Genomic DNA, 26,896 nt, shown 5'->3' with positions numbered 1-26,896 from the left:
ACAAATATTCGAGAATGTTTTTCAGATTATCAAGAACAAAGAATGAATTTCCAGATCACCATGGGAAATAAGGCAAAGTGCACCCCAGTAGGAAGATGTTTTGTAGTCTTTCAAACCGATGTAGGAGAGCGGCTTCGAGCAATCAATGTGTTGCATGTGCCAGGATTGGGGATGAACTTACTCTCGATATCTCAATTTCAAAACAAGGGCTATGACATTTTCTTCATTAAGGAGAAAGTATATGTCAAACACCCGAGTTGGAAAAGGAAGGCCCAGATTGGAATCAAAAGTAACACATTGTACAAAGTACAGCTACAATCACCAATGGCACTGATAGGCAGCAATGGAGACAAAGATTTGAATGAACCATGGCACAGGAGGATGGGGCACTTACATCATGGGGCTCTAAGAAATCTCAAGAAAACAGTATCAGGGGTTCCAAAACTAAGCACCGAAAGAGATGATGTGTGCATAGGGTGCACTCTGGGCAAGTATGCCAAAGCAGTGTTTTCCTTAAGTAACAATAGAGCTAAGAGTGTGTTAGGATTGATACACTCAGACATCTGTGGATTGATGTCCACAAAAGCTCTTAGTGGTGCCAAATACTTCGTCACCTTCATCGATGACCATTCCAGGAAGACTTGGATCTACTTTCTAAAATCCAAGGATGAGTTTGTTGGTCGATTCAAAGAGTTCAAGCTCTAGGAGAGAATCTGACAGGAAAGAAGATAAAAGTGTTGCGCTCAAACAATGGTGGAGAGTATGTTCACAAGGACTTAACCGATTTTTGCGCTAAGGAAGGCATCAGGAGAGAGTGGACAGCTCCCTACAATCAGGAGCAGAATGGGGTAGCAGAAAGGAAAAACAGGACTATTGTGGAAGGAGCTAGGGCTATGTTGTATGATCAATATATGCTTAAATTCTTATGGGCAGAAGCATTCAACACGGCAATTTATGTCCAAAACAAGGCTCCACACAGGGCATTGGGCAAAATCACTCCAGAAAGGGTCTTCACCAGGAAGAAACCTGAAGTCATTCATTTCATGATATTTGGGAGTTTAGCATATTGTCGTGTACCCGGAGAAAAGAGAAATAAATTAGATCAAACTGCAGAGAAATTGTTCATTTGGAGTAGCATCGGATGTGCTCTAGCCATGAAATTTGGTCGAGAGGCAAAAGCACATGAGATCTCCAAGACCCAAAAATGGTTTGGGGAAATTCTACGCAAAGAGAGACGTAGTCCAGAGGAGAGGCGTAGCTCCTACGCAGGGAGACGCAGAAGTGACACAAGAGTGGGAGAAGGGTCTCCAAAGTGTTGGAAAGTTTCACAGGGAAAGTCTCAGGTGTTTTCTTTCAATTCTCTGTAAAATCATTCCTTGTAAAAGCAATTGTCGCTGAAGATTAATAAAACCCTCATCTGCTACATAGGTTTTCCTGCGTTGGGTTTTTCCAAAGACAATTGTCCAAAAACAACTGTGTTGATGTGATTGGTTCTTGTGCATGTATTTTTCTCAATATAATTATTGTGATAACTGCAGTAGAATTTATTCTAATATTTGTTGAAGGGATTTCGTAAATAACTTATTGTGAAGAATAAGTAGGTGAACTAAATCAGTTGTTGCAGTAGAATTTCAGTTTAAAAATTTTCACAAATAGAAGTCAAAACAATCCACAAAGCAATCGTCAAACTCGACCAAACAGGCCTTTAGTCAACACAAGTCAAAGTGCTAAAAATTTCTTGATTTTAGTGCCAATATGTATGGCCTGTCAAAAACGAATTTTTCTCACAAAAATCGCAGTCAAATGATGAGTCAAAGTGTTTGGTCAATGTTCGTCATGTTGAAAAGTGTAACTAGGTTCGGTCTTCATAATGACATGTGTAATTGTGATTTTATGTAATTGATGCAAAGAAGAAAAATAACTTTATTATTGTAATGCTTGTCTCATGGGTTTTATGAGCAAGGAATTTTATTTTTAGGTAAGGCTCCCATTATGAGCCCGTAAGATTGGTCATAAAATCAAATTGAGTTAATGTCATGTATGAAAGACCCTTCTCGGGTATGTTACAATTTTGTACAAGTCATTAAAAGAATAAGAAGGCCCTCCAAGATCAAACAAAAGCATCTCTTTCAAGTCGGCTACAAGATGGAGTAAGTGATCTACACCAAAGGACATGTCGGCTCACCTTCACTCAAGCTGGCTTATTTGATGGGAAAACCACTATAAATAGGGAAGCTCAACTTTCATTTGAGGCAGATAATTCCAGTCAAGCAAGTCTGCAATTAGGAGGGCGAGAAACACTTGGAAAAGAGCCTCATAACTAGAGAAGAGAAGGAAACGAGGAGCGACGTCTTTGGCATTGTTTTTGGGTCTGTTTTGGGCTAAGTACTATCCAAATGTGCGAGAATCTGCTGCTAACTACTACATGAAGACCGAGATGTTACTGTTGTCCTAGAAGCCCAAATTAAGCAAGAAAGGGATCACTATTAGAAACTGAATTAAATATCAAGTATCCCATATCTAAGCGAGGGTGAAGGGAGGAAGTTTTTCCCATGATCAAATTAATCTAGGGTTTTTGCAATACGATTCGCCAATCAAAAAATTTCAGAATTGCAAAAGTGAAGTGCAGTGAAGGGGTCAAAGTAAGGTCAAGGAAGAATTGAAGTTGAGGGTGAAAATATCAGAGGTAAGGTTGATTTGGTCTTGGAGGGATCTTGGTCAAGGGTCTAGTCTTGGTATTCATCAATTAAAGTATCTATAAGAAGAAAAATTCGTTTGGGTTTTCCTCTCCAGTGGGAGAGGTTTTGGCCCTAGTTGATCAGCTATATTTTGTGTCTCGTCTCGTTAATGTTTATGCTTTGGTAGATGTTTGATGAAGAACACTACCATAATCTAATCCTAATCTAAAGAACGAAAAAGCATTCACAAGCAGTTATGAAGAAGAGAAATCACCTAATTACTATGCCCTAGATTTCTCAACAGGTCAAACCCCTGCAACAGTTCTGAAATTCACCTATGCAATTTGCCCAGAAAATTCATCCTCCTTGCCACACGTGTGAGAGAGAAGATCTGCCCAATAGTTGTACGAACCAGTGAGAAAAGGAGAGAGAAGAAAATGTGTGAGTGATGATGTCAAATGAGGTGAAAGGTCACTTAAATTTATACAAGTTGTTGAGGGTGAAGTGACACGTCCATTGGGCTTCATGAGCCTACATGATGATGTGGTCTACGTTGACATTTTACACGTGAGCATAAATTCAAAAACACATTTCTGCTTGTCCAAATTTGATTATCTTTAGGTTGATTTTGGTCCTCCCGAAAAGAGGAATTTAATGCAGTAATCATCTCCATCAAATGCATTGTCCAAAGTGTAATTTGGCCCTGGTTTCCAATTTTAACACTCCCTTTCAACTAGGGAGAAATCCGCCTACCAATTCATCCACCACCAACAATCATCATGCCATACTGTCATGTACCATCTTTGTATCTCGTCTCAACTCTGCTGAACAATGATGTAATAATGAAGAAGAATTGATCGAGAGTGAGTCACAAGACATTGCCACTTTCCACTGAAAAAAGTCATTCCAATGGTAGAACCCCAATCAGATTTGATCCCGAATGATCAAGTTGTTGAACACTATGCATCCTAGACATAGGGAGTACAACAGTACACGATGCGTCCATCTGTAGTACTATGTTCCCTATCCACTTTTCTTAACTTATTGGTCAGATGAAAGGTACTTCCCATCAGTCTCGAACTATGTAACAAACCAAGAACATAAGGGCCCCCACAAGTTGTCTATATTCAGAAGTGTTTGCCAATTCGGGCCCAGCACCACTACCACATAGCTTCTTGAAGTTGAGTTACATCGGAATAGCCACAGACTTGCAGTCCACCATCCCACATCTCTCAAGCAGCTTCACAATGTATTTTCCTTGAGAAAGGAAAATCTCACCTGGATTTTGCTAGACCTCCAAGCCTAAGAAGTAGTGCATCACTCCTAGGTCTTTCATCTCGAACTCAAAAACCAACTCCCTCTTGCATTAATAAATGAGAGGATCTGCACCTGTCAGAAAGAGATCATCTACATAAAGGACCAAAATGAGAGGCATGTCCTTTTCAACATTGAAGTAAAAGTTAGGATTAGCATCAGTCCTCGTAAATCCTAGCTTCATAAGATAGTTATCAATCCTCTCATACCAAGTCGTAGGGGCTTGCTTCAACCCATAGAGGGGGTCTCTTCAACATGCATACGTGTGTCCTTTGATCTTGTACTTCGAACCCCTGAGGTTGTTCCAAGAAGACTTCCTCCTTAAGCGAGCCATTTAAGAGAGTAGTCTTAATGTCTATTTGATGTAGGCTCCATCCTTGAGATGCAGCGAGAGCTATAATAGATTGTATCGTGGTATATCAAGCAACCGGTGCAAATATCTCATCATAGTCCACTCCTTTTTTAGAGAAGCCTCGAGCAACGAACCTAGCCTTATATTTCTAAGCATTGCTTCTTCGAACGTACATGGCTCAGTTTGAACAATAGTACTCCTAGCAGCTAACTACACTTGATACCTGTTCAATTTCCTACTTTCACAATATGTCCCTCTTCGAGCAATATGTCTTTCAGCATCTTTGAGAGTATCTTTGAGCCACAAAGTTATTTTCCTTGAGGTAGAGCGATCACCAGGAGGTGGATCAATGGAATCCATCGGGCCTTCAACATCAGGCATAGCCTCATCTGTCGGAGGCTCATCTTGTTTTTCTATAGCATCATCATTGTCTTTCCTTGGGATACGGATATCTCTAGCTTTCCCAAGGGCAGTATCTTCATCGAAGGTGACATCATGGCTTACTTCCACTTCTCCTTGACCAGACACAAAGATTCTATATGCCTTTGAATTTTCACTTTAGCCCACAAATATAGCTTCCTTCCCAAATGCTTCTAACTTTTTTCTTTTCTCTTTAGGCACATGAAAATACACGAGAAAACCAAATATTCTAAAATGAGAAACAACAAGTTTCTTACCAGTGAAAACTTCTTCGAGTATCATGAAATCCAGTACTTGATGCGGATTCCTATGTTGAACATACAAGGCAATGTTGGCAACTTCTCCCCATAAGAACTTCGGTAGACCTTGATCATGGATCATGGCACAAGTGGCTTCCATGATTGTCCGATTCTTCCTTTCAGAAACTCCATTTTGCTCAAGAGTGTATGGAACAGTTGTCTCCCTCTTAATCCCAACCTCTGCAAAATTCATTGAATTCATTTGATTCATATTTGGTTCCATTGTCAATCCTCAATGTTTTTATCTTCTTTCCTATTTGATTTTCCACAAAGCCTTTGAAATAACATAACCATTTGAACATTTCATCCTTCTTCTTCAAGAAATAGATCTATGTTTTATGAGAGAAGTCATCCACAAAAATTCCATAGTATAAGTATCCTCCCATTGATGTTACCAGCAACATACCAGATAGGTCAAAATGGACCAATTAAAGAATATCGATAGTTTGGCTTTCATTTGAAGGGAATGGTCCCCTTGTAAGTTTCCCAACTGCACAACCCTGAAAAACTCCTTCATGGTTCATGTTGAACTCGGGCATACCTGTGACCATCTTTTGTACCCCAGGCAAGGCTTTGTAATGAAGGTGGGCAAATCTTCGGTGCCATAATTCAGATTGAAGAGAAGTATCGCAAGTCAAGGCTCCCAAAGGACTTCCTCCAACTTGATAGAGACCATCAACCCTAAATCCAAGTGTAAATGCATCTTTAAGGTTTCTTTGCTAAATATGTACCTTTCCATCAATGAATACTACCTTACAGCTAAGTTGCACGAAACGGGGAAACGCGGAAGCGAAACGAAACGGGGAAGGGAAACGCGAATATATATATATATATATATTAAAAATATTTAAAAATTATTATTATATATATGTGCAATCATAAAGCATGAATGATACATTTACTTACATAAACATTTAAACATTAAGATTAAATTTACATCACATTTACTACCTGGAAACCCTAAAAAAAAATTAAAAACAAATTTAAAAAAAAAAAATAATAAAAAACAAGTGTTTTTTTGGGGAAACGTGGCACGTACGGCCTGGAAACGCGTTTCCGGCCGTACGGCCAAGTTTCCGTTTCGGGAAACGTGGCACGTACGGCCTGGAAACGCGTTTCCGGCCGTACGGCCAAGTTTCCGTTTCGGGAAACGTGGCCGTACGGCCGGAAACGCGTTTCCAGGCCGTACGGTACGCGGAAACGCGTTTCCGTTTCGTTTCCGTACGGAAACGGACCCTGTACCTGCGTTTCCTGCAACTTAGCCTTACAGCCTTTATCTTCCATCGCATAAATAGACACCAGGTTCTTCTTCAAATTAGGTACATACAATACGTCTTGTAGATGAATGGTTTGACCTTGATTTAAGAGAAAAGTGACAACACCTATCCCTTTCACGAGGTAGGTGGCATTATCTCCAAGTATGATCTCCAAAGTAGTCTTATTTGCAATCAAATTTGAGAGGGCCTCTTTGTACCCAGTGAAGTGCCTTGAGGCTCCACTATCAATCAACCAATGATCCAAAGTATCTAAAGGAAAGGCAGTAGATAGAGCAGAAATACGATAAAACTCCTTTTTTTTCTACAACATTACTTTCCTCATACTTGGAATTTCTCGTTCTTTTGGGAGGTTGACCATTTCCATATCGAGTAGCGGGGGCATTTCTCTTTCCTTTATTGTTGAACTTCTTGTTCCTTTAATTTCATTGCCTTTGAAATTGTTGTTGTTATTATCGTCATCCCTTGGAGAATCCTTCTTGTGAGGACAACCTCTAGCATAGTGGTCGAACCTTTTATAATTGTAGCACCTTCCTTTTCTTCCTTCTATGAATCCCTGCTTGAATCCTTGACCATGTCTCCTTGGACTAGCATTACTTTTCCTCTTAGCATGAGCGAAGAAAGCAGTAGGATCATTTCCATTTGAAGGTTTGTCTCTCTCCATCATCCTCGTCTCTTCTTGAGTGCATCTAACCAATAATTCATCAAAACTAGGAATCCTGTCATTGTTGATAATGGTGGTGTTAAACACATCCCATGCTCTTGAAAGACCTCCAAGTGCAATGAGAGTGAACTCCCTATTAGCAATAACTTCTCTAATAGATAGTAGGTCATTCTTGATTTCTGTTATTCTCACAAAATAGGATTGGATAGACTCCCCTTTATCCATCTTGATGTCCTTCAACTTGTTCTTGAGAAAGAGGATTGATTTGCATTGTTTACTTTGAACATCCCAACCAGTTTATCATACATCTCCTTGGATGTTCCCAAATCGAAAATATAGGAAACCAAATGCTTTTGAATGGATTCTAAGATAATTCTCTTAGCTTTGACCTCACCTTTCTTATACTTCATCTTTGCATCAGTCAGTGCATTTGAAGGAGGATCCGCCACTCTTCCTACGCATAGTCCATGGCAACATGCTATTCCAAAGTCAAATCTAAAGTCCTCTTCCATGCATGACAGTCTGATTTGTCCTTGAGCTTATCCTCAAATTTTAAGTAAGATGTAGTAGCCATTGAGGTTAGTCCAATAATCTTGTCTAACAGATCTCCCTTAGTGATTGCTTTTCTCTCTCCTGCTTGGGCTTTGTTTTCGCCTGTTCTCTAATACCATATTAATTTTAGTTAACAATGGTATGTTCTATGCTTAGCACAATTACTTCAATGTTCCTTTAGCAGCCCAACAACAATTTCCAATTTATTTTTCCCATAGCAATCATGTTAACCATAAATCACATTGACAATCACATTAACCATGGATAACACAACAATGCAAGTCTTCACAATGTTGTAATCCCAAGCTGTAATGTAAAGCTACAATAATAAATCGATGTTACACACAGATCCGTCTCAATCCACGCTTCTAACGTTGTTTCACAAGCTCTAAATTGTATCAGTCAAGCATCAAATTGATCCACAAAATGCAGTTGTCAATGGCACTCTAAACAACACAGTCATTGAAGAACATCGGAGCAACAGGTCTACACACAAGAAGCAAAGTATATCTATGCACAAAAAGCAGGTATAATTGGGAAGAATTCAAATTGCCAAAGTCACAGGTTTTCAACTCGGGGGTAGGACGTAGACAAAACAAGATTGCAACTGCTCATCGTTCAACTTAGGTTCCCCTACACTAGTCCGCACTTTATACAATCTGGTCACCGCACCAATCTGCACTTCACTTATCCACACAGCTACGTGGGTTCATCTGCCACTATGGTCGCTAGCCACAATACACAGCTGAAATTATACTTGTGACTTTGCAGATTCGTAGAAAGGGCTCATCTACTTCAATCAACACGCCTTTACACTGCCAAACTCAGCGCTCATCTCACACAGGTCCATGCACATGTGTACAAATCCACTTCCTTAGCATCCATTGGCTCTCACAACGACTATTCTCCTACGCAGGTTTGCTCATTTTCTCCATACTCTAGCACATGCTTGGATGCACAAACTAAAACAGCTCCCCCTGATTTTCTCACCAATGATGGGAATTGGACATTCTCCAGGCAATTACATGTACATTTGATGAAACAAGATCAAACCTCATGACTACAGCTTGACTACAAGTTCATTTCCAGCAAGATGGTACTCCTCTCATACACCGATTTCTGGTTTGAACTTCAACTAATAGCTATATACGAATTAGCGGAGATCTCCATGCTCATTTCACAGATTAATGCTTTCATATGTTCCAGCAGAACTTCCACACTTAGTTCACAAGTCTGTCCATGCTCAACTTCATCCATGCTCAACTCTACACTCTACTTTCCAATTCATACACCGGTACACTGTCGAATACTATTGTTGGCAGATTTCAAGCTCAAAGTAACCTCGTTGAATATTAGAATATGCAAAGGATCAGAGGATGCCAACAACATACATCGGATTGGATGAAAATATGAAGGCATACATCAGATCAGATCAAAAGTATGGTGAAAAAAGGAGCTAGCTTGATGTATGCTACCCAAGATATATTTCATCCCAAGAGTGGAGCACTAGGTCTTAAAAGGGAGAAATCACTCTTCGGTTTAGATCACACCTCTATCTATATAATCTGTGAGCTTTCGGTGTTATCAAAAAGCTGAAATCTACCTTTTTGCTTTGAACCTCACCCGTAGACTACAAATGAACCAATATCTCTTTTAAACAATGGAATCCAGCGCAACGACTCAAAAACCAGTTGCAGCCCCTTTTAATATGCACGCCTTCCAACTACTCCAGTAGCTTTCTGTGTGCAGTCAATCCTCAGAGATTTATTTCACATAGATGGCCCCTCATTTTTGTGCAACTTCACACTTCTTCTCACAGGTATTGGCTCCTCCTCAAGCTTGCAATGCAGTCTCCCACACACTGACATAGACTGGGATTCACAACTCGCATATCCATTCATACTCATAGGGTAGTTCATATGTCATTACTCGACCCTTATCAAGATATCCCATGGAAAACTACGATGGTGCTACCAGGCCCAAATAATTATTTTGGCTCTGATACCAGTTGAAGATAATTAAAGAAAATAAAAACTTTATTCAAGAGACAGAAACATTGGTAGAAAAGGATTTTAGCCTGATTGTGTATTCACAAAAAATGATGATACAATATATATACATCAAGCTATGTCTCGAGATGGTTAGTCTATATTGGGCATGCAACCTCTTGGTTCAGTGAATATCTCAACCGCACACTAATCTAGGAGGCTAACTAGTTGGAGAGAATCTCTCAACCAACTAGATGTCAACAAACTCCCAAATCTTAGGAACAGAGTCATTCTAGAATTGATGAGCACATCAAAGACAAGTAGGAATTATATTTTCCAAGTTCTATAATTTTATTATTTTGGGCTTATTGATTGTGAGTATGAGGCTAACATCTTTTTTCTTTCATTCCTTCTTAGAGATTTGCATGGGATTATACATACATGTGTTTTTCGAGACATGTAAGAATTCTCAACATATGCTGGGAAACACTAATGATTATAAATTACTTAAACATTAACATGCTTATAACACAACTTGTTCCCTATAAGAAAAATGGTTCTCCATTGCATTGTCCACACTCCAAAGAAAACACTAACATGCCACCATGGTGTCCATTGTCATCAGCAAGAAAGTTGCCAAATTATTGACAAAACATGAGAAAAAACGAAAAAGAAGACACTGAAATAGAATTTCTTTTGCAATGTTTACCAAATGGATCAGTTATCCATGAATATAATTTTGTAATAAACCAAAAGCAGCTGACATGTTAGTATTGAGTCAATTCACAAACTATTGTCTGGTCAAAACTCTAAAACATAATTTCATTACTAAATATTGTGCATGCAAACTTAAATGGTGAAAAAAAACAAACCTCCCCAACAGTAAGCTGCCAGTACTCCCTTTCTACCAATGATGTCACTAGTTTCTGTAAAGATTTGGACAATGCACGTGCTTCAGCCCCTTGGTATTTCTTTTTATACACAGTCTCACTTGGCATCCCTGAAAGAGGTGTAGATCCTTCCTGGAACTCATCTTGACCTGCTAAGCAAGAGGGACAATACCAGTTCCCTTCTGGAATTTTTGCTAGCGGAGGATTTAAGCAATACATATGGTATTCAGAATCACAAGTATCGCACAATAGCACACTATCATCATCTTTATCAATTCCACATACTTTGCAGACTCCCTCTTCCCAAGGAGCTTTGGGAAGTTCTCCATCAATTTTAGTAGTGTCATCTGCAACAGGATGTTCTGAAGTTTCCAAACTTCTGGGATCATTTTCTGCCGTTTTTTTCTGAAATAAACTAAGCACCTGCAATGTTTCAGAAATGATAAACTCAATAGCAAAAATGGAGATTTAAGCAGTAACAGAGCAAGCTGGACAAGCAAGGCTTGAATGCTCAAAACTTTGTGAGCTGCTGAGCAATAGATTAAGGGAAAAAATAAAACTGAAAACTTAAAGACAAACAAAATATAAATTGAAAATTAATTTAATGTAAAAATAAGCAGCTTATTTTAGAGATATATCTAAAAATATTTTATAGGAGAACTATACAATGTCTCTATGCATTCTTCCCTGACCTGTTTAACATGTGGCAGCCCCACCTGAATGATTGCATTGTTTTTAATGCCACTATGTTTTGACCATAGATCAAGAACAATCCATCACACTCATTTCTAACACAAAAAATGTCAACTTCCTTAAGCTAATTGTTACAAGTACATGCATTATCATACCTCATTTTCATCATTTTTCCTTAAATTTTTAACATGACCATGAAATGCATAGCAATAGTAGGGCCATATGCTTAAATATTAGGCACTTATTATGGTCTAGTGTCCAACTACGACAAACATTAAAAGAAAAAAGAAAAACAGGCCCCACTTGCTGCGTTCTACGTGACTTTACCGCACAGAACCAGACAAAAACAGCTCAAGTCACCAATTCAAACTGGATTTTGCCTCAAAACAGTCGGACCAGTCTGAACCAGTCGGTCCGGATTGGTCCTTATAACACTGCTTTGAGACAACGACATTCAAGTTTGCTTCTTCCCCCCAACGTCTTCACATTTTGCACTACATAAGGAGTCTGGGGAGAACATTTCCCCGATCTTCATGCAAATATCTCTCACTACTCCACTCTTGGGTAGGGTTGCGAGCGAGCGTCGCCCCCCCGAATCTGCTTCTGAAGCGCAGTCCGCTCGGGAGTGGATCTAGCAACCTCGGGAGTGCGCTCCCTTAAAAAAAATTGCTCCCTATCTTTCTTGGAGTGAAAGCGCAAGGCATTGGGAGCGATCGCTCCCAAAGCGAATTTTTAAATCGGGAGCAGTACAGGGGAGCGATCGCTCCTCACTGCTCCCGCTTGGTAAAAATCGCTCCCCACGGAAAAAGAAAGGTACACAGTTTTTTTCCTGGGGGAGGGGAGGGACCAAAAGAAATAAAAGGCCTCCTCCCCTCCCACAATGCAAAATTTGCATGACTAAGACAACAAGAAAGGGCTTTTGGATCTTGAGTTGAGGAGGTGAGTGAGCGGAAGATTGAGAGGATTGCATGAGGACCTTGCAAGGTAGATTGGAGCTTGGGATTGAAGGCACCATTGGAGAGCCAAAGAGGTAGGGTCTAATCCCATTCTTTTTATTTTCAATGTAGAATTTTTTCTTTTTATATGTTCATTGTTGAATGAAAGATGTTCTCTCCTCTCTTCCCCATTCCCATTCCTCCATTTTATTACAGGCAAGAAACTATAACTCCACCAAACATGAAAGATATATGGCTTGGCATTCTCTTGTTGGTTCCTCTTTTTTGTTACGATGGTGTTGGGGAGTATAAGAAGGAGGAATGATGAAGATGATGAAGAAGTGGGTAGTCATGGATTAGGAAACCCTGGAGAGGAGGAGAAGGATAATGAGAGTGCAGATGATGATGGCAAGAAATATGTTACTAGTCTTTCAGGAGAGAAAGGGGGTGGAACCACTAAATTTACATGCCCCCATTGCAAAATCACTTTCACAGGTTCATACACTCGTGCAAGAAAACATCTCTGTGGGAAAATGGCATGGGATGGAAATAAGCAAATAGGAATCAAAACTTGTAGAAGTCTATCCACAAAACAAAGAGCCAAATACATAAGGAAAATGGAGGAAGCTCAATACAAATCTAGAAGATAAAAGGGTGACTTTGAACATGATCAAAGGGTGACTTTAAACATGACACTACTAGCCCACAATCACATAGACTAAAACCTCCATCAGCATATGGTAGTGGATACGGCATAGGCACAGATATCCCTTTAAGGCAATGAACCATATCAGATTTCCTTGATCAAGGGTGTCAGGATGATGTCGATGCAAAAATTTACCGGTTTCTCTAGCCATGTGGGATACCATTCAATGTTTTGAGCTCACTTATTGGCATGAAATGGTTGGCGCCGTCAAAGATGCCCCTAAAGCATACAAAGCTAGAACCATGGGACTTGATTATGAAAAAGCCAAAAACACATGCTTTGGGTAAATTGGCAAATTCTTGGAATGACTATGTGGTATCCATTCTATCTAATGGCTGGGACAAATGTAAAAGGCAAGCCATTGATCAGTGTTCTTGGTGTGTCTCCTAATGTTGCATTCTTCCTTTCAGCACATGATTACTCAGAAAAGTTCAAGACCGCCATTAGCATTGCGTAACCATTACTTCAAACAATTGAAAGTATTGGGCCATACAATGTCATCCAAGTAATCACTGATAATGCTTCTAATTGTAAGGCAACGAGAGCAATCATTGCAGATAAATACCCCAACATATTTTGGTATGGGTGTTCGGTTCACACAATGAACCTTTTGATGTACAATATTAATAAGAACAAGGAACCTCAATACAAATGGATTGGTGAATTTTACAAGATAGGCAAGAGAATGATACAATTTATTATCAGTCATAACAATACCCATGGGCTTTTTCTCAATTACTCAAGTTTGAAGCTATTGAAGCTTGGGAAGACTAGATTTGTTAGCTATTACCGCACCTTTGGGTGCCTTTTGAAGGGAAGAGAGTCATTGGCTAGCATAGTATCAAGTCCACATTGGCAAATATTAAAGGACTAAGCTCCATAGTATTAAAAACCGGAACCAGTGACCGAACTGGTCGACCTTATAAATCGTGTTTCAAATCGGAATTGGTCAAACCAGGACTACTTAGATCTCCATGAACTGGTTCTAAAAAACACATGAAATAATTAATTTTTAATGAAAAAAACTATTTTTAAGATTTAAAACCATGATTCCAAACCAATAGACACAAAATATGCAAAGTTTGCACATATATATACCATGTAAAGGTCAATATATCAAAATGGCACCAAGTGCAATACATATCAGCAACAAAATATATAATCAATGAGGCTCTAAATGGCCTCTAGAGTCCAAAAACAAAGACTACAAGCTATGGGGCCACTGGCCTACTACAAGTCTACATATATGATATTAGTGATCAACATTATCACTTGAAAGTTGAAACTTCTCATCATGATCAAACTCAGTTGGTTGAGTCTCGACTCCCAGCCTTTGCCATTGTTTGAGTCACAAACTTCTCTGTTGGTTCAGTGACTTGAGTCTCAAACTTCTGAAGGTATTCCGCCCTAATATGCCCTATTACTTCATTCGGTGCTCCACATGGCTTTGCATGGCCTTCTATCACAACAAAGTTTTGCTTGAACCTGTTAACACCCCCTCCTTCAATAGATTTTTGGAAATATCTACAGATTATTTTTCCATCAAGCATATCACAATGAGCCCATGTAGTATCCTTGGCTTTTGGAGGCATGGTGGTTACGACTTAGCTCAAACCCTCTATTGTTCCACTGCTCCAACAAAAACTCACCACTCTCCAAGCTCACAATGAAGCTCATAAAAACTCTAAATGAGATGTGTGAGGCAAATGAGAGGGGAGACCTCGTTTTATTGGCTTGGAGGGGTAGCTTTTAGAAGGAAACAACCCTTATTTTCCCTCTAAACCTCCTCACAAGCCTCCATGAATGCCTTTGGTGAGTCCGCAGTCGGCCTGGCATTGAACCGGTCATTTATGCCTAGTTTGTCTAAAAAAGGGTGAATGAGGGCTATTAACCGAGATTTTGACCAGTTTGGTTGGTTTGGCCAATGAATCAGCTGGTTTGACTAGTTTCTGGTTCAAACCGGCCGGTTTTTAATATTATGTTGGGCTCTAACCGCAACTGACAACAAAGGTTTTGAAAGGTGGAGGAGACCACTCTAGATTGTCTATTTTGGGCATGTGTGAAGGATGTTTTGCAAAACACCAAGCCCATTTATAACATGATTTGTTTTGCAAATACAAATGCACCAGCGATTGGGGAGGTGTATGAGAAGATGGATAACATGTTGGGGAAAATGAAAGATATTGTTCAGCCAAGCGATCCTAACTTGTATGATCATATTTACAATTTTGTGGGTGCACAGTGGGATAAACTTAATGTTCCACTACATGCTTTGGCGTATATTCTTATGCCAAAATACTACTCTCCATCTTGGTTGGGAAAACTTGCACCTGGGGGTGGGGTTAGGACCAAACCCCATACAGATCCAGAGGTACAAAATGGGTATATGACAGCATTAGACAAGTTGGTCCCTGACAAGGAGTGTGCCAGATTGCATGGAGAATTAGGCAAATACTTCACTCAAATGGGACTATTTTGTTTTTTGCATGCAATGGAAGATAGGGACAGAATGAATGTTGTCACATGGTGGGACATGTATGGTGGCGGGGGACCTTTGGAAAAATCAGCAATAAAAGTGCTTTCATAGGTTGTTAATACTTCTTCAACAGAGAGGTGTTATTGCACGTCTAGCCTCTTCCATAATTTGAGAAGAAATAGCCGCAATGAAAATCGAGCAAAAAGCTTGGTTTCTGTGCACTATAACTTGAGGTTGTTGACACAATATTGTGAGTGGACTCATGTTGATACATCATATATGAATTGGGACAACAACCCAAAGGAAGATAATTTGGAGGATGGAGCTATACATTTAGAAGAATTAAAAGAACAACTTTTACATGATGATGATGAAACAACAGCAGCCATGCTACACCTGTCATCCAATAGCAGTGCTCAAGTTCCACAAGCTTTGTTGTCGCCATCTCCATCTACACCCTCACGTGGAGGTCATGTGCCTTTTGGTTCTACTTCTGGTTATGCACTCACAATAGACCACGAGCTTCTTAGAAATTAGACATTTCTCGTGGCAAGAGGCCCAGGTAATAGATAATAGATTTACTTGTCTTTTCTAGTTTCTAGTGATTTTTATAATTGTCGACTCTTTCATATTTATTATGATATTTTTTGTAAACAATATATGACAATTTAAGTTTGAAGTTTGAAGTTGGCAATTATAACTCATTGATAATGAATTACGAATATGATGCTTCGTGAAAGTTGAAAATTGAAACATTTCATTTCATGTTAGATATTCTTCGTTATAGTTTAGTTACTTGGTAATGGCAATGGTTACAAGTACAACTTTAGTGATCATCACTGACGACAAATGTTATATATTGAATTTTGAAATCTTGAAACTTTATGATTGATGAATCATGAGACTCAATATGTTGTATGTTACTAACTTGTTGACATGTGGTTGATAAAGATTATACCTACTAGAGGAAATGATGTTATATAATTTAATCCATGTTTTTTATGTTTTTTATCATTAATTCATCATTCTACATGCTTTTGTTGACATATATGCATCAAAATATATAAAAATGTATTATATAAAAATTCACTCCCAACCCAGGAGCTTTTGAAAATGCCGCTCCCCGCTCCCGCTCCCGCTCTCACTCCCAAGCAGCCCTGCTCTTGGGGAGTTCATTCTAACGATGACTTAAATGCCTACACCATAGACATAAAGACACCCCTTCATGACAATGTTGAGGACACACTTTGCCTCCAAGAACTAGAGCTCGAGCCTTTGTGTCGTCATAAGAGTTCACGGGATAGGAATGGACCCCTCACAAGTTACAGAAGACACCTCTTTTGAAGTTAGGTGAATCACGTGGCTCATTGATTATGAATGGGTTCCCTTGATTTTCGGACTTAGGACCTTTCACTTGCTTCCCCCAGAGTGGGGGGGCTATTGTGGTTGTCTATGTCTTGGCCACCCAGGACCTTCTCCCACATATCTAGCGCCTCTCATTATCTTGCCTTCCCCTCGCAGATCACACACTCCTTACCGTCTCCCTCTCTACTTCTCCCCTCCAACTCACGCCGCCAACCCCTTGCACCAACTTTATTTTTGGTAGAAATTACCAGTGTTGTTAAAATCGCGATTAAATCGCGATTTAATCGAAAAATCGCGATTTTTTCAGCTTGCCGATCAAATCGCGATTTTTATACGAAAAAATCGCCTACTTTTTTTTTGCCAATTTTTACTGAAAAAATCGCGCTTTTTTCAAAAAATCACGATTTTTTCGAAAAAAGCGCGATTTTTAACGAAAAAATCGTGGGGGCTCAGGACAGCATAGTTTTATAACTTTTTTTGGGTTTTTTCATGCAATGTTTTTTGAAAGAAACAAATAATTTTTGAGTGGGGTAGCTTAATGATCAAGTCTAGGCCCTAGTATGGATATGCTATTCATGGTAATGTTAAATTCTTAAAGTAAAAGTGACATTCTCCTTAATCTTCATTTTCATCCTTTTACTTAAATTTTTAACATTACCATGAAATGACTCAGGATGTTTGAGAGTGGTTCCAGCCTCATTGGATTTCATATGGAGAAAGTAGAATTTTAGATTTCATTTAAAATCCAGCAGACTTATCAGTTTTTCAGGATTTCAGGATTGGGAGATTGTAATGTTTCCAGGTGACACCACCTGCCCGGGCTACCCCTGCCACCAGTAGAGGACGTGGTCTACCTCCTATAGCTCCTACTTCTAGTTCTTCAACGTCTAGAGCACATCAGACTCCACTGCCATTTCCACCTGCACAGGCACCAACATCTACATCTAGAGGGAAAGGGAAAGCTATGGCATTTTCTCGCAAGAGGGGCAGAGGAAATCAATAGGATTAGACTTTCATTTTATTGTATATGACATTATGACATGATGAGATACATTATCATATTTTTTGTTGATATTTTGAGGCTGAGTTGGGACTCAGGAGTCAGGACTTACTATTCAGGACATGATTCAATGTTATGTGTGATTTTAGAGCTAGAAATGATATTAAACATCTTATATATTAGTTTTTTTATCATATTTATGTGTCAATGTATTTATTTTATGTTGTAGATGGTTTAGATATTAAAAAAATTGAAAAAAAATGAAAAAAAATGAATATTTTTGTACCAAACGATTTTTTCCCGCTTTTTTCCGATTTTTTCCCGATTTTTCCGATTTTTTCCGATTCGTTCCCCGCGCCGATTTAATCCCGATCGCGCTTTTAACAACATTGGAAATTACGCTGCATCTTATACCACCCACCATAAGGAGTCCCTCACTCCATTTCCCAGTTCAAGTCATTGGAGACAATCGCAACCAAATATGAGATACTTTCCTCGATCTTTCTAGAAGCAACTCTTGACTCCTACCCCCACTCTACTCGACATCACACCCATAAACCAACCCCTGGCTCTTGCCCCATAAACCGGTGGTTTGATGATGAATGCAAATGCCTACATAAACAACCTTGTCTCAACATCCCAAACAACCTGTCTTCCTCCTCTCACCTCTACAAAACATACGATCACTTTCTTCAGCATAAAAAACAAGTGTCTCTCGGAAAGGAGACGTAAACTTTGTAATGCCCTCTGCCACTCCATGAAAGCCTTTTGGTGTGCCCTCTTACCTTGATCCCATACCATTTTGCCTGATCATCACCCCTTGACCATGTTCTACCGTACCACCTCCCTTTATGATATTCTTGGGCAACCTCCCACCCGCATCTCGCCCCTCCCACCCAATCTGGTTGTCACTTTTCTCTGAGCGAGGCATTAGGAGAGTAGTCAGAGCTATGTGTACGAATAGAGCATTTAATGAGAAAGCTTTTTCGACCAAATTCCTTAACCATTGTTTCCAGTCTGTCGATTCCCATATCGTTGATTTATTCAATCATGTGGTATGCTCAAGCTTCCCCACTCTTGGACCCAACACATAATCCATCTAATGCACAAATGTAGAAACAATTTTGATCCAAACAACTACCAAACTATCATGGTGTTCCATATATTCTCAAAGCTTTACGCCACATTTCTACACCAGTGACTCTCTGAGTAGCTAGAGAACCATCATCCCAAAGCTAAAGGACAAGGCCCAAGCAAGTTCCTGCCCCACCTATCAAACAATTGATCACATATTCACACTCCAAGCCATTACTGAGGTGGCCCACCATCCCTTTCCAAAGGTTTCCAATTGCTTTGTAGACTTTCAAAAAGCATTTGACATGATACAAATGTTGTCAACACACTTTCAAATGGTGTCTAGTCTATTGATTCCTATAACGTTGCTTTATTTAGTCATGTAGTAAGCTCAAGCTTCCCCCCTCTTGGACTAGACACATAATCCATTTATGTAACGACCAGAAGTCGTATACACAGTAGAAATATTAAAATACTTCGTAGACAAATACATCAATCGTAGGATAGTAAGTGTAAATTGTATCTTATATATGAAATTGATGTAGGATGATTACAAATGAGAATGAGGGTCCTGTATATATAGCCAGGTAAGTACCCTTTCACAAACAGGTATGCCTCTAAGATATGCCTTTTCATTATTAACTAACCATTAGTTAATTTACTTATTATTTATTATTATATTTATATTATTATGATTATTATTTATTATCTATTTTTACATAATTTATGTTCATAACATTGTCTTCTCCTTCAAAAAGCTTTGTCCTCAAAACTTACTGATGAAGTATCAGATCTCTTCTGTCGTTCAGAATATCTTCTTGTTTCTGATCTTTTATCTTTGTTGATACAAGACGATATGATGTTCTGAGCGATAGACAGAATTGTAGTACTAAAAACGGATCGGACCATCCTAGATTAATCTTCTGGGGAATCTTCTGATCCTTGGAGATCTGTGGTGAATAGTTATTGTATGACCGGATTGAGCTCACTTCAATATGCTTTGGAACATAAGCTTGTTTATGTTCTACATGATATAGATTTGTAGATTGATTAAGGTGTCTACTCTTGTGATTCGGATGTAGATAAGGAAATTTTCTTGTTTGAACTTCCTTAAATGTTTTTATGGTAGTTTAATGATTTCCATCAGGCATTGTTGTTGTTGACTTAACTATTGAATCCTTATTTGGTATGTCCTATGTTTGAACGACAACCTCTGAGTACGTTTTTACTTCAATAAAGTTTGGATTTCCCTGAACTACGAGATTAGTGGTATTGATCTTTGTTTCTTCAATTTGGACTGCTACATCTAGAGATTTTGATGCTTCTTTTGCGACAAGTTTTGTGAACCTATTCGTCAATGATTTCTTTACGTCCTTAAGTTTTTAATCTATTTGAGCAGATTTTTAATCTGTCAACTTTATTTTGGCCTTTACGCTTCTCGTCTTTTAAACACTTGATTTGTTCTACTAATGTTTGGTTAAGGCTCTTTAAACGCAAATTCTCTTCTTCTTGTTCTAATAAATGCTCATTGAGTTCCTTCTTTGATACTTTAGCTTTCTTGACTTATTCGAGTAGTTTTTCTTGGTGATCTCTAAGGTGCGAAATTTCTGTCTTTGTTGCAGATGATTTCTTCAATCTCTTTTTGCTTCTTTGATACAGCTTTTTCATTATCTTGAAACATCAAGTCTGAGATATCCCAAAGGTCTTCTAATGAAGATTTTATTGATTTTGATTTACTTGTTATGTCTCGAAACATGACCATCTTCCCTTTATAAGGAAACGTCAAAACTTGTTTCTCTATGTTTAACATGAATGTACCCAAATCCTTAAATCAAGGTTGACCGAGTGCCAGTGTTTTTATTCGTCCTTACAACATGAAATTGATATATGTACTCATAATGACCTATTGCCACTCGTAGATCACTAATTTTATATCTTTTTGGTCAAAAATATTTTTCTTTACACCAATGCTTAGCTTTGGAATTAATAGTTGATGTTCATATAATTTTATCATTGCTTGAGCTGATGGCGACATTAACATCTCTTCCTTGGATAATTCCTTTTTAATGTAATTACTCTGTGATCTGTAACTGAAAGGCCATTATAGGAAAACCTTTCTTCCTTTGTCATTTTAGAATTGAGCTCCATCAATTTTTTCAATGATTGATCCCATTTTGTTTTGTCGAGATGACTTTAGGTATATATTTAAAGTTCCTTTGGACTTTGTACTTCAAGACTCCTTTAAAAGTGTCTTTTTAATATATATTTCTTTTATAATTCTTCAAAACTCTTTTAATCCAATTTCCTATTATCCTTAATATTTCAAAACACTTTTGCATTCTTTTTATATATTTCTACGTACGTTTTTTTTTTCCTTTTGTACTTTAAAAAGAATATTTAAATATTGTTTCAATTGGCTTCTTTTAAATATCTTATTGTCCTTAGTATTTTTTTTTTAATTTCATATAACTCTTTTAACTTTAATTCAACTTCACTTTAACATAAACTCTTTATATATCTTTTATTTATAATATTTTTTTTTCTTTTTAAAAAGTTACAATCCTAGTAATACGTTGTTATTCACCTCTTTGGGGTTTAATATAAAATATATGTTCACTTACATACTTTTGACTTGGTCAACGCTCTCCACGTAAAAGGTAAAACTTACCATTCACATAAAGAGATTTTGTATTCCTTTTGTTTTTCTTTTACTTTTAAAATACCATGGGTTTCTAAAACCTCGCTTAATGTTCTCCACGTAAAAAGTACATTCACATAAAAAAAACAAAAATGTATTCCTTTTTTTCTATTACTTTAAAATACCATGATCAATTACCATGTTTTTCTAAAACCTCGGTTAATGTTCTCCACGTAAAAAGTAAAACTTACCATTCACATAAAGAGATTTTGCATTCCTTTTGTTTTTCTTTTACTTTTAAAATACAATGGGAAATTACCATGGGTTTCTAAAACCACTTAATGAAGAATCAAGATAATATTATCTACTCTTCCTTCTCTTACGTATAGTTTTAAATATATTTGGAGAGATTACCTCTTATCTTTATTATGCATTTTTTATCAATAATGTAGAACCTTTTATATATGAATGTTCTCCTTCAAAATTTACATCGACTATATTTTTTTTTTTTTTTTATAAGTACTTATTTTATTTTATATTTTTTTTTAATTTGATTTTTTTCCTATATATGCACTTTATTTTTTATTTTTTATTTCATGCATGTATTCTTTCTTTTTCCTTTTTTCTTTTTTTTTTCTTTCGGTGGTTAAATGGCCTAGGGCCTAAATGGAGAACCCTAAATTCTAATCGTGAAACGCTTCAACGACAACGATGTTGACGAATTTGATTGTCAAGGACCTGGATCAGAGAACAAGCTCTATACAACGGTGAAACGGCCAAAGGATCAAACTTCTCTGATACCAATGCAACAACGAAAAGTCGTATACGCAGTGGAAATATTAAAATACTTTGTAGACAAATACATTCATCATAGGATAGTAAGTGTAAATTGTATATTATATAAGAACTTGATGTAAGATGATTACAAATGAGAATGAGGGTCCTGTATATATAGCCAGGTAAGTACCCTTTTACGAACAGGCATGTCTCTAAGACATGCCTTTTCATTATTAACTAACTAACCATTAGTTAATTTACTTATTATTTATTATTATATTTATATTATTATGATTATTATTTATTATCTATTTTTACATAATTTATGTTCATAACAATCTACCATGAGAACATATGATTTAACCCTGGGATACTTCAAGGTCGCCCACGACCTTTCTGACTTCATCCAGAGTACTATTGAGGTAAATTGGGGGTGCCCCTTCTCCCTTACCCTCTTTGGGATCTATATCAATTAGTTGGAGTGTTTCCTCCATAATCATATCCAAGAGGGGGATGGTTGTCTTCCACATCGAGTGATGATTTCCTTGCTCCTATTTTCTCTCGTGTAAACTTACATTTCTACCACCAAGGGACAAAGATTGAGATCACCACAGTTTACACTTACATGGGAGTCCATTCCCCTATGTCCCTCTCTCCAATTGTTGTCATTGTCTCTTAGAACTCATCCAAAATTATGTAAGCATCAAAGGGAACACTCGTGTTTTGAATATACTATTCCCTCAACTCCAAATCCAATCCCCTTCCTTGCAATTACAAGGCAATTTGTAGGCTTAGTTATGGCCACTCAAATCCCCCTTTGGGACTTCTTTGAAATTCAAAACATTTAGAATTTTGTATTCCCAAATGTTTCATTAACCTAAATGGTGTGGTTTTTCAACTTCCAACAAATCACGTCATATATAAGAAGCCTTCTCTCTCAATAAAATTTATCCTCAAGGGTGAGTGATGGTTTATTTGGTCAAATCACTTTAATCATGTCAAAGAGTCATTACCATTGTGTTTTCCCAAGCAACCTACCATTACTTTCTTAGTTCATTTTAGTTTGATTTCCCTTCATCTATATGGCAGCACCACCTTCATTCTAATCCATGCAATAAAGTTTATTTGGATGGGTGTGAATCTTTACATGTATTGGTTCGTTTGACAGAGGTTTGATGGAATTTTGGCCCCCCTATTCAAAGCTACCCCAGGGCAAAATTTGTCTCTAATATTGTAGACTTGGACTTGACCAGAGTTGACTATTTGCTCTCATCGTTCACTGGTTTGACTTGAATATATTAAGGTCAAAATTTGGAAACGTGCTTGCAATATTCTAATGTACTTTTAATGAATTAGATTCTCTCTCTCATAAGGAAAGACTTGTTGAGTTTTCCCCTTGTGGGTTTTGCCCTGGTTGCTAGCCTAAATATTGGTGTCTCTTGTCTCTTGTTTTACTATTTACTATGATCTCTACTACTCTATTGAAGAAAGTGAATAGTTGAAATTTTTCATGTATAAGTTCTTAATGATTGGAATGTTATAAAAAGTCAAATTGCAGTGTTGGAAGTAGTTATTTGTTTGAAAAATTGTATTAGTCTTGATTGCACTAGAAAAATCAACATGTGATCAAAGCCTTGGCAAAGGGAAAGAGCATTAAGATCACCTTGAAAAGAATTGAGAAGCACTTTGAAAAGTTTTGTGAATCTACTTTTTGTTTTGATTAGACATCTTTATCATGAATTCCTTCAGTAAGACCGAAAACAAGCTTGAATGAGCTACAAATTACAAGGCAAGGAAGGCTAGGATTGACCTAGTGCTTGCAAGTCACAAGGTCTTAGGTATTGTTACAAGAAAAGGCACTTAGTCAATTGGCCAAGCAAGAAAAGACATTTCAGGAAGATGACATCTTGGCAAGATCACCAAACTTCCAAGGAGGTGTATGATGCCATTACTAGATTGTACACTATCAACAACATCAATTAATCTATAAGTTTAAGGGGTCAACTTCGTAATATCAAGATGACAATTAATGATACTATTGCATCATATTCTGTAAGGCTATCTCAAATAAGAGATCAACTCAAGGCTATTAATGAAGAAGTATCCGACAAAGAATTGGATGTTGTGGCAATGGGCAGTATGCCTGAATCTTGGGATCCTTTTGCAACAAGTATTAATGGCAGAGAAAATGCACCTTCTTTTGACAAGCTATGGGTTGTTTGCACACAAGAAGAATCAAGGCTCCTTTCTAGTGGCAAGATTGCAAATTCAGGTGAAAACTCTCAAGCTTTTGCAACCCATCAAAAGAATAGCAAGTGAAGAAGAAACTTTGGAAGATTTCAAAGATGTTAGAGTAGAAGACCTAATTCAAGACCTACTCCAAGATCTTCTCCAACAAGGGAACCTGTTTCTCAAAGAAGACAACCTCCTTCTTCTCAAGATAGAAGAGATATGACAAATGTTCAATGCTTTTGTTGCCAAGCATATGGGCACTATCAAAATAACTTCCCTCAAAGGAATGATTCTCAAAGGGATGATTATCAAAGGAATGACAATCGAAAGAGGAAAGGGAAGCATCATGGTGCTTCTATTGCTGATATAAATGAACCATCTCATTAGAGGAGGCCTAAAAAGAATAATCTGATGATGAATACTCATTTTATTCTATTTTTACAAGTTCCATTGCAGGTCACGATGCAATATGGTTGGTGGACAGTGGTACCTCTAGGCAAATCAATGGAAATCAAGAACATCTCTCTGAATTGGTTGAAAAGAAGATCGCTCAAAGGGTTGAGCTTGGAAATAATGGAATATAAGAAGTCAAGGGCATTGATTCGTCATCCTTTCAATTGGAACCAGAAGGTAGTGTATCTATTAACAATATTCTTTATGTTCCTGGTTTAAAAAAGAATTTGTTGTCCATTTCACCTCTTGAAGAAAAAGGATATAGAATTGCTTTCGTGGATGGACAACTTCTAGTATGGAAGAAGGATGTTTCCTTTGAACTTGCCAAAGTCATTAGTGTACAAATTGGAGGCTTATATCATCTCCTTGGTCACTCCATCCAAGCCCTAATACACAACACATCTAACCTTTGCGAACTATGTCATCAAAGGTACGCTCATGTTCATTATAAAGCATTGTCTAGAATGAAAGGTTTTGTTAAAGGTGTATCGGAAATCAAATTTGAACATGATGGAGTTTGTAAGAGATGTGCCCTTGGGAAAAATGTTAAAAGGAAGATGTACTAGCAATGAGAGTAGATCCAAAGAAATCTTGGATCTTGTGCACTTTGATGTTTGTGGGCCTATGTCTGATAAATCTTTGGGTGATCACTTATAATATCTCTCTTATATTGATGATTACTCTTGTAAAACATGGATTTACTTCTTGAAATCCAAGGATGAAGTATCTGAGAAGCTTCGGGAATTCAAAGCATAGGTTGAAAATTCTACAAGAAGAACAATCAAGACTTTAACCTCTGATAATGGAGGAGAGTATGTATCCAAGTAATTGATTGCTTTCTGTAGGGATGCTGGAATTAACAGAGAGTTGATAGTTCCCTACTATCCTCAACAAAATGGAATTGTCGAAAGGAAGAATAGGACTATTATGGAAGTTCCCAATGCCATACTTCATGATCAAGAATTGCCTATGTTTCTTTGGGGATAAGTTGTAGCAATGATTGTTTATGTTCAAATAGATGCCAACATCGAATCTTGGACTACAAGACTACTGAAGAAGTCTTCACAGGTGAAAGACCAAATGTGGAACATTTGAGAATCTTTGGTTGTCTTGTTTATGTTCATGTGCCCAAGGAGAAAAGGACGAAGTTGGAACCTTCTAGGAAGAAAGGAACTTTTGTTGGCTACAGCGAAAATTCAAAGGCCTTTAGGGTATATGAACAAAGACAACGTTCTATTGAAACTTGCACAAACGTTATCTTTGATGAAGATGCTTCTTCTAGAAGTCCAAGGGTTCACACTTGGACTTTAATGATGAGATGCAGGTGGCTCCAAAGAATTTGGAATGAAAATCTAAAGAACCTCAACATAAGGAACGAGATCCTCATGAAGTATTTGATGATCATGAATTTGTTGAATCTCCAAGAGCCACTGTACATGAGACTAGAAAGAGACCTTCTTGGCTTGAAAGAACAATGAAGGAAGTTGAAGTACATGTCGCCCGTTGTGGGACCTTCAGGGAAAGCACGAAGCCAAAGAGGTATTTTGGTTTTGCAACTATGATGTGTAAGACCATTGAGTTTGAGCCATCCACCTATGAAGAAGTTGTTGGGCATCAAGTTTGGAAAGATGCTATGATTGAAGAGTACCAATCTAAATTAATATTTTGTAAAATCTTTTGATTACTGGAAACTTGTGATGAATTATTATCAATGCATTGAGTTGTGCGCACTCAGTATTCTTTGGAACATAAGTTTGTTGTTTATGTTCTGAGTGATACAGAATCGTATATTGATTGAAATGTTTGTTCTTGTGATTCAGTTGTAGATAAAGAGTTCTTTTTGTTTCCCTTATCATGTGTGTAGCAAGATTCTGATTTACTTCAGGTTTCGATGTCATCGAGTTGGTTACAAAATCTTCACTTGGAATTTCCTTCATTTGAACTACAACATCTGGATATGTTTTAACTTCTATCAGTTTCTCATCTTCTTGAGTTGTGATTCACTGAATCGGTATTCGTTCCTCTTTATTCCACTTGCGCTAAAGACTTCGACGCCTTCTCTCGCGGTAAGTTCTTGTAATTTGATTTTCAATGATTTCTTATCATCCTTGAGTTT

The 26,896-nt window shown here is 37.7% G+C and overlaps 1 protein-coding gene across 1 annotated transcript in view; it reads right to left on the bottom strand.

The window, feature by feature from the left end:
• MBD9 (methyl-CPG-binding domain 9) overlaps positions 1-26,896 on the bottom strand; it is a 225,822-nt gene that overhangs the window by 66,763 nt on the left and 132,163 nt on the right. The window contains exon 9 of the mRNA XM_089374975.1: positions 10,414-10,854. Within this exon, the coding sequence (XP_089231101.1) occupies positions 10,414-10,854 (441 nt within the window). The remainder of the gene's footprint in view (positions 1-10,413; positions 10,855-26,896) is intronic.

The sequence above is a fragment of the Pinus tabuliformis genome, chromosome 8 (genome assembly GCF_031772625.1).
Source record: "Pinus tabuliformis cultivar Carrire ecotype Pingquan chromosome 8, CPIR1, whole genome shotgun sequence".
NCBI classification, from domain to species: domain Eukaryota; kingdom Viridiplantae; phylum Streptophyta; class Pinopsida; order Pinales; family Pinaceae; genus Pinus; species Pinus tabuliformis.
The sequence above is the reverse complement of the archived record's forward strand: the minus strand, read 5'-3'. Positions and strand labels throughout refer to the sequence as shown.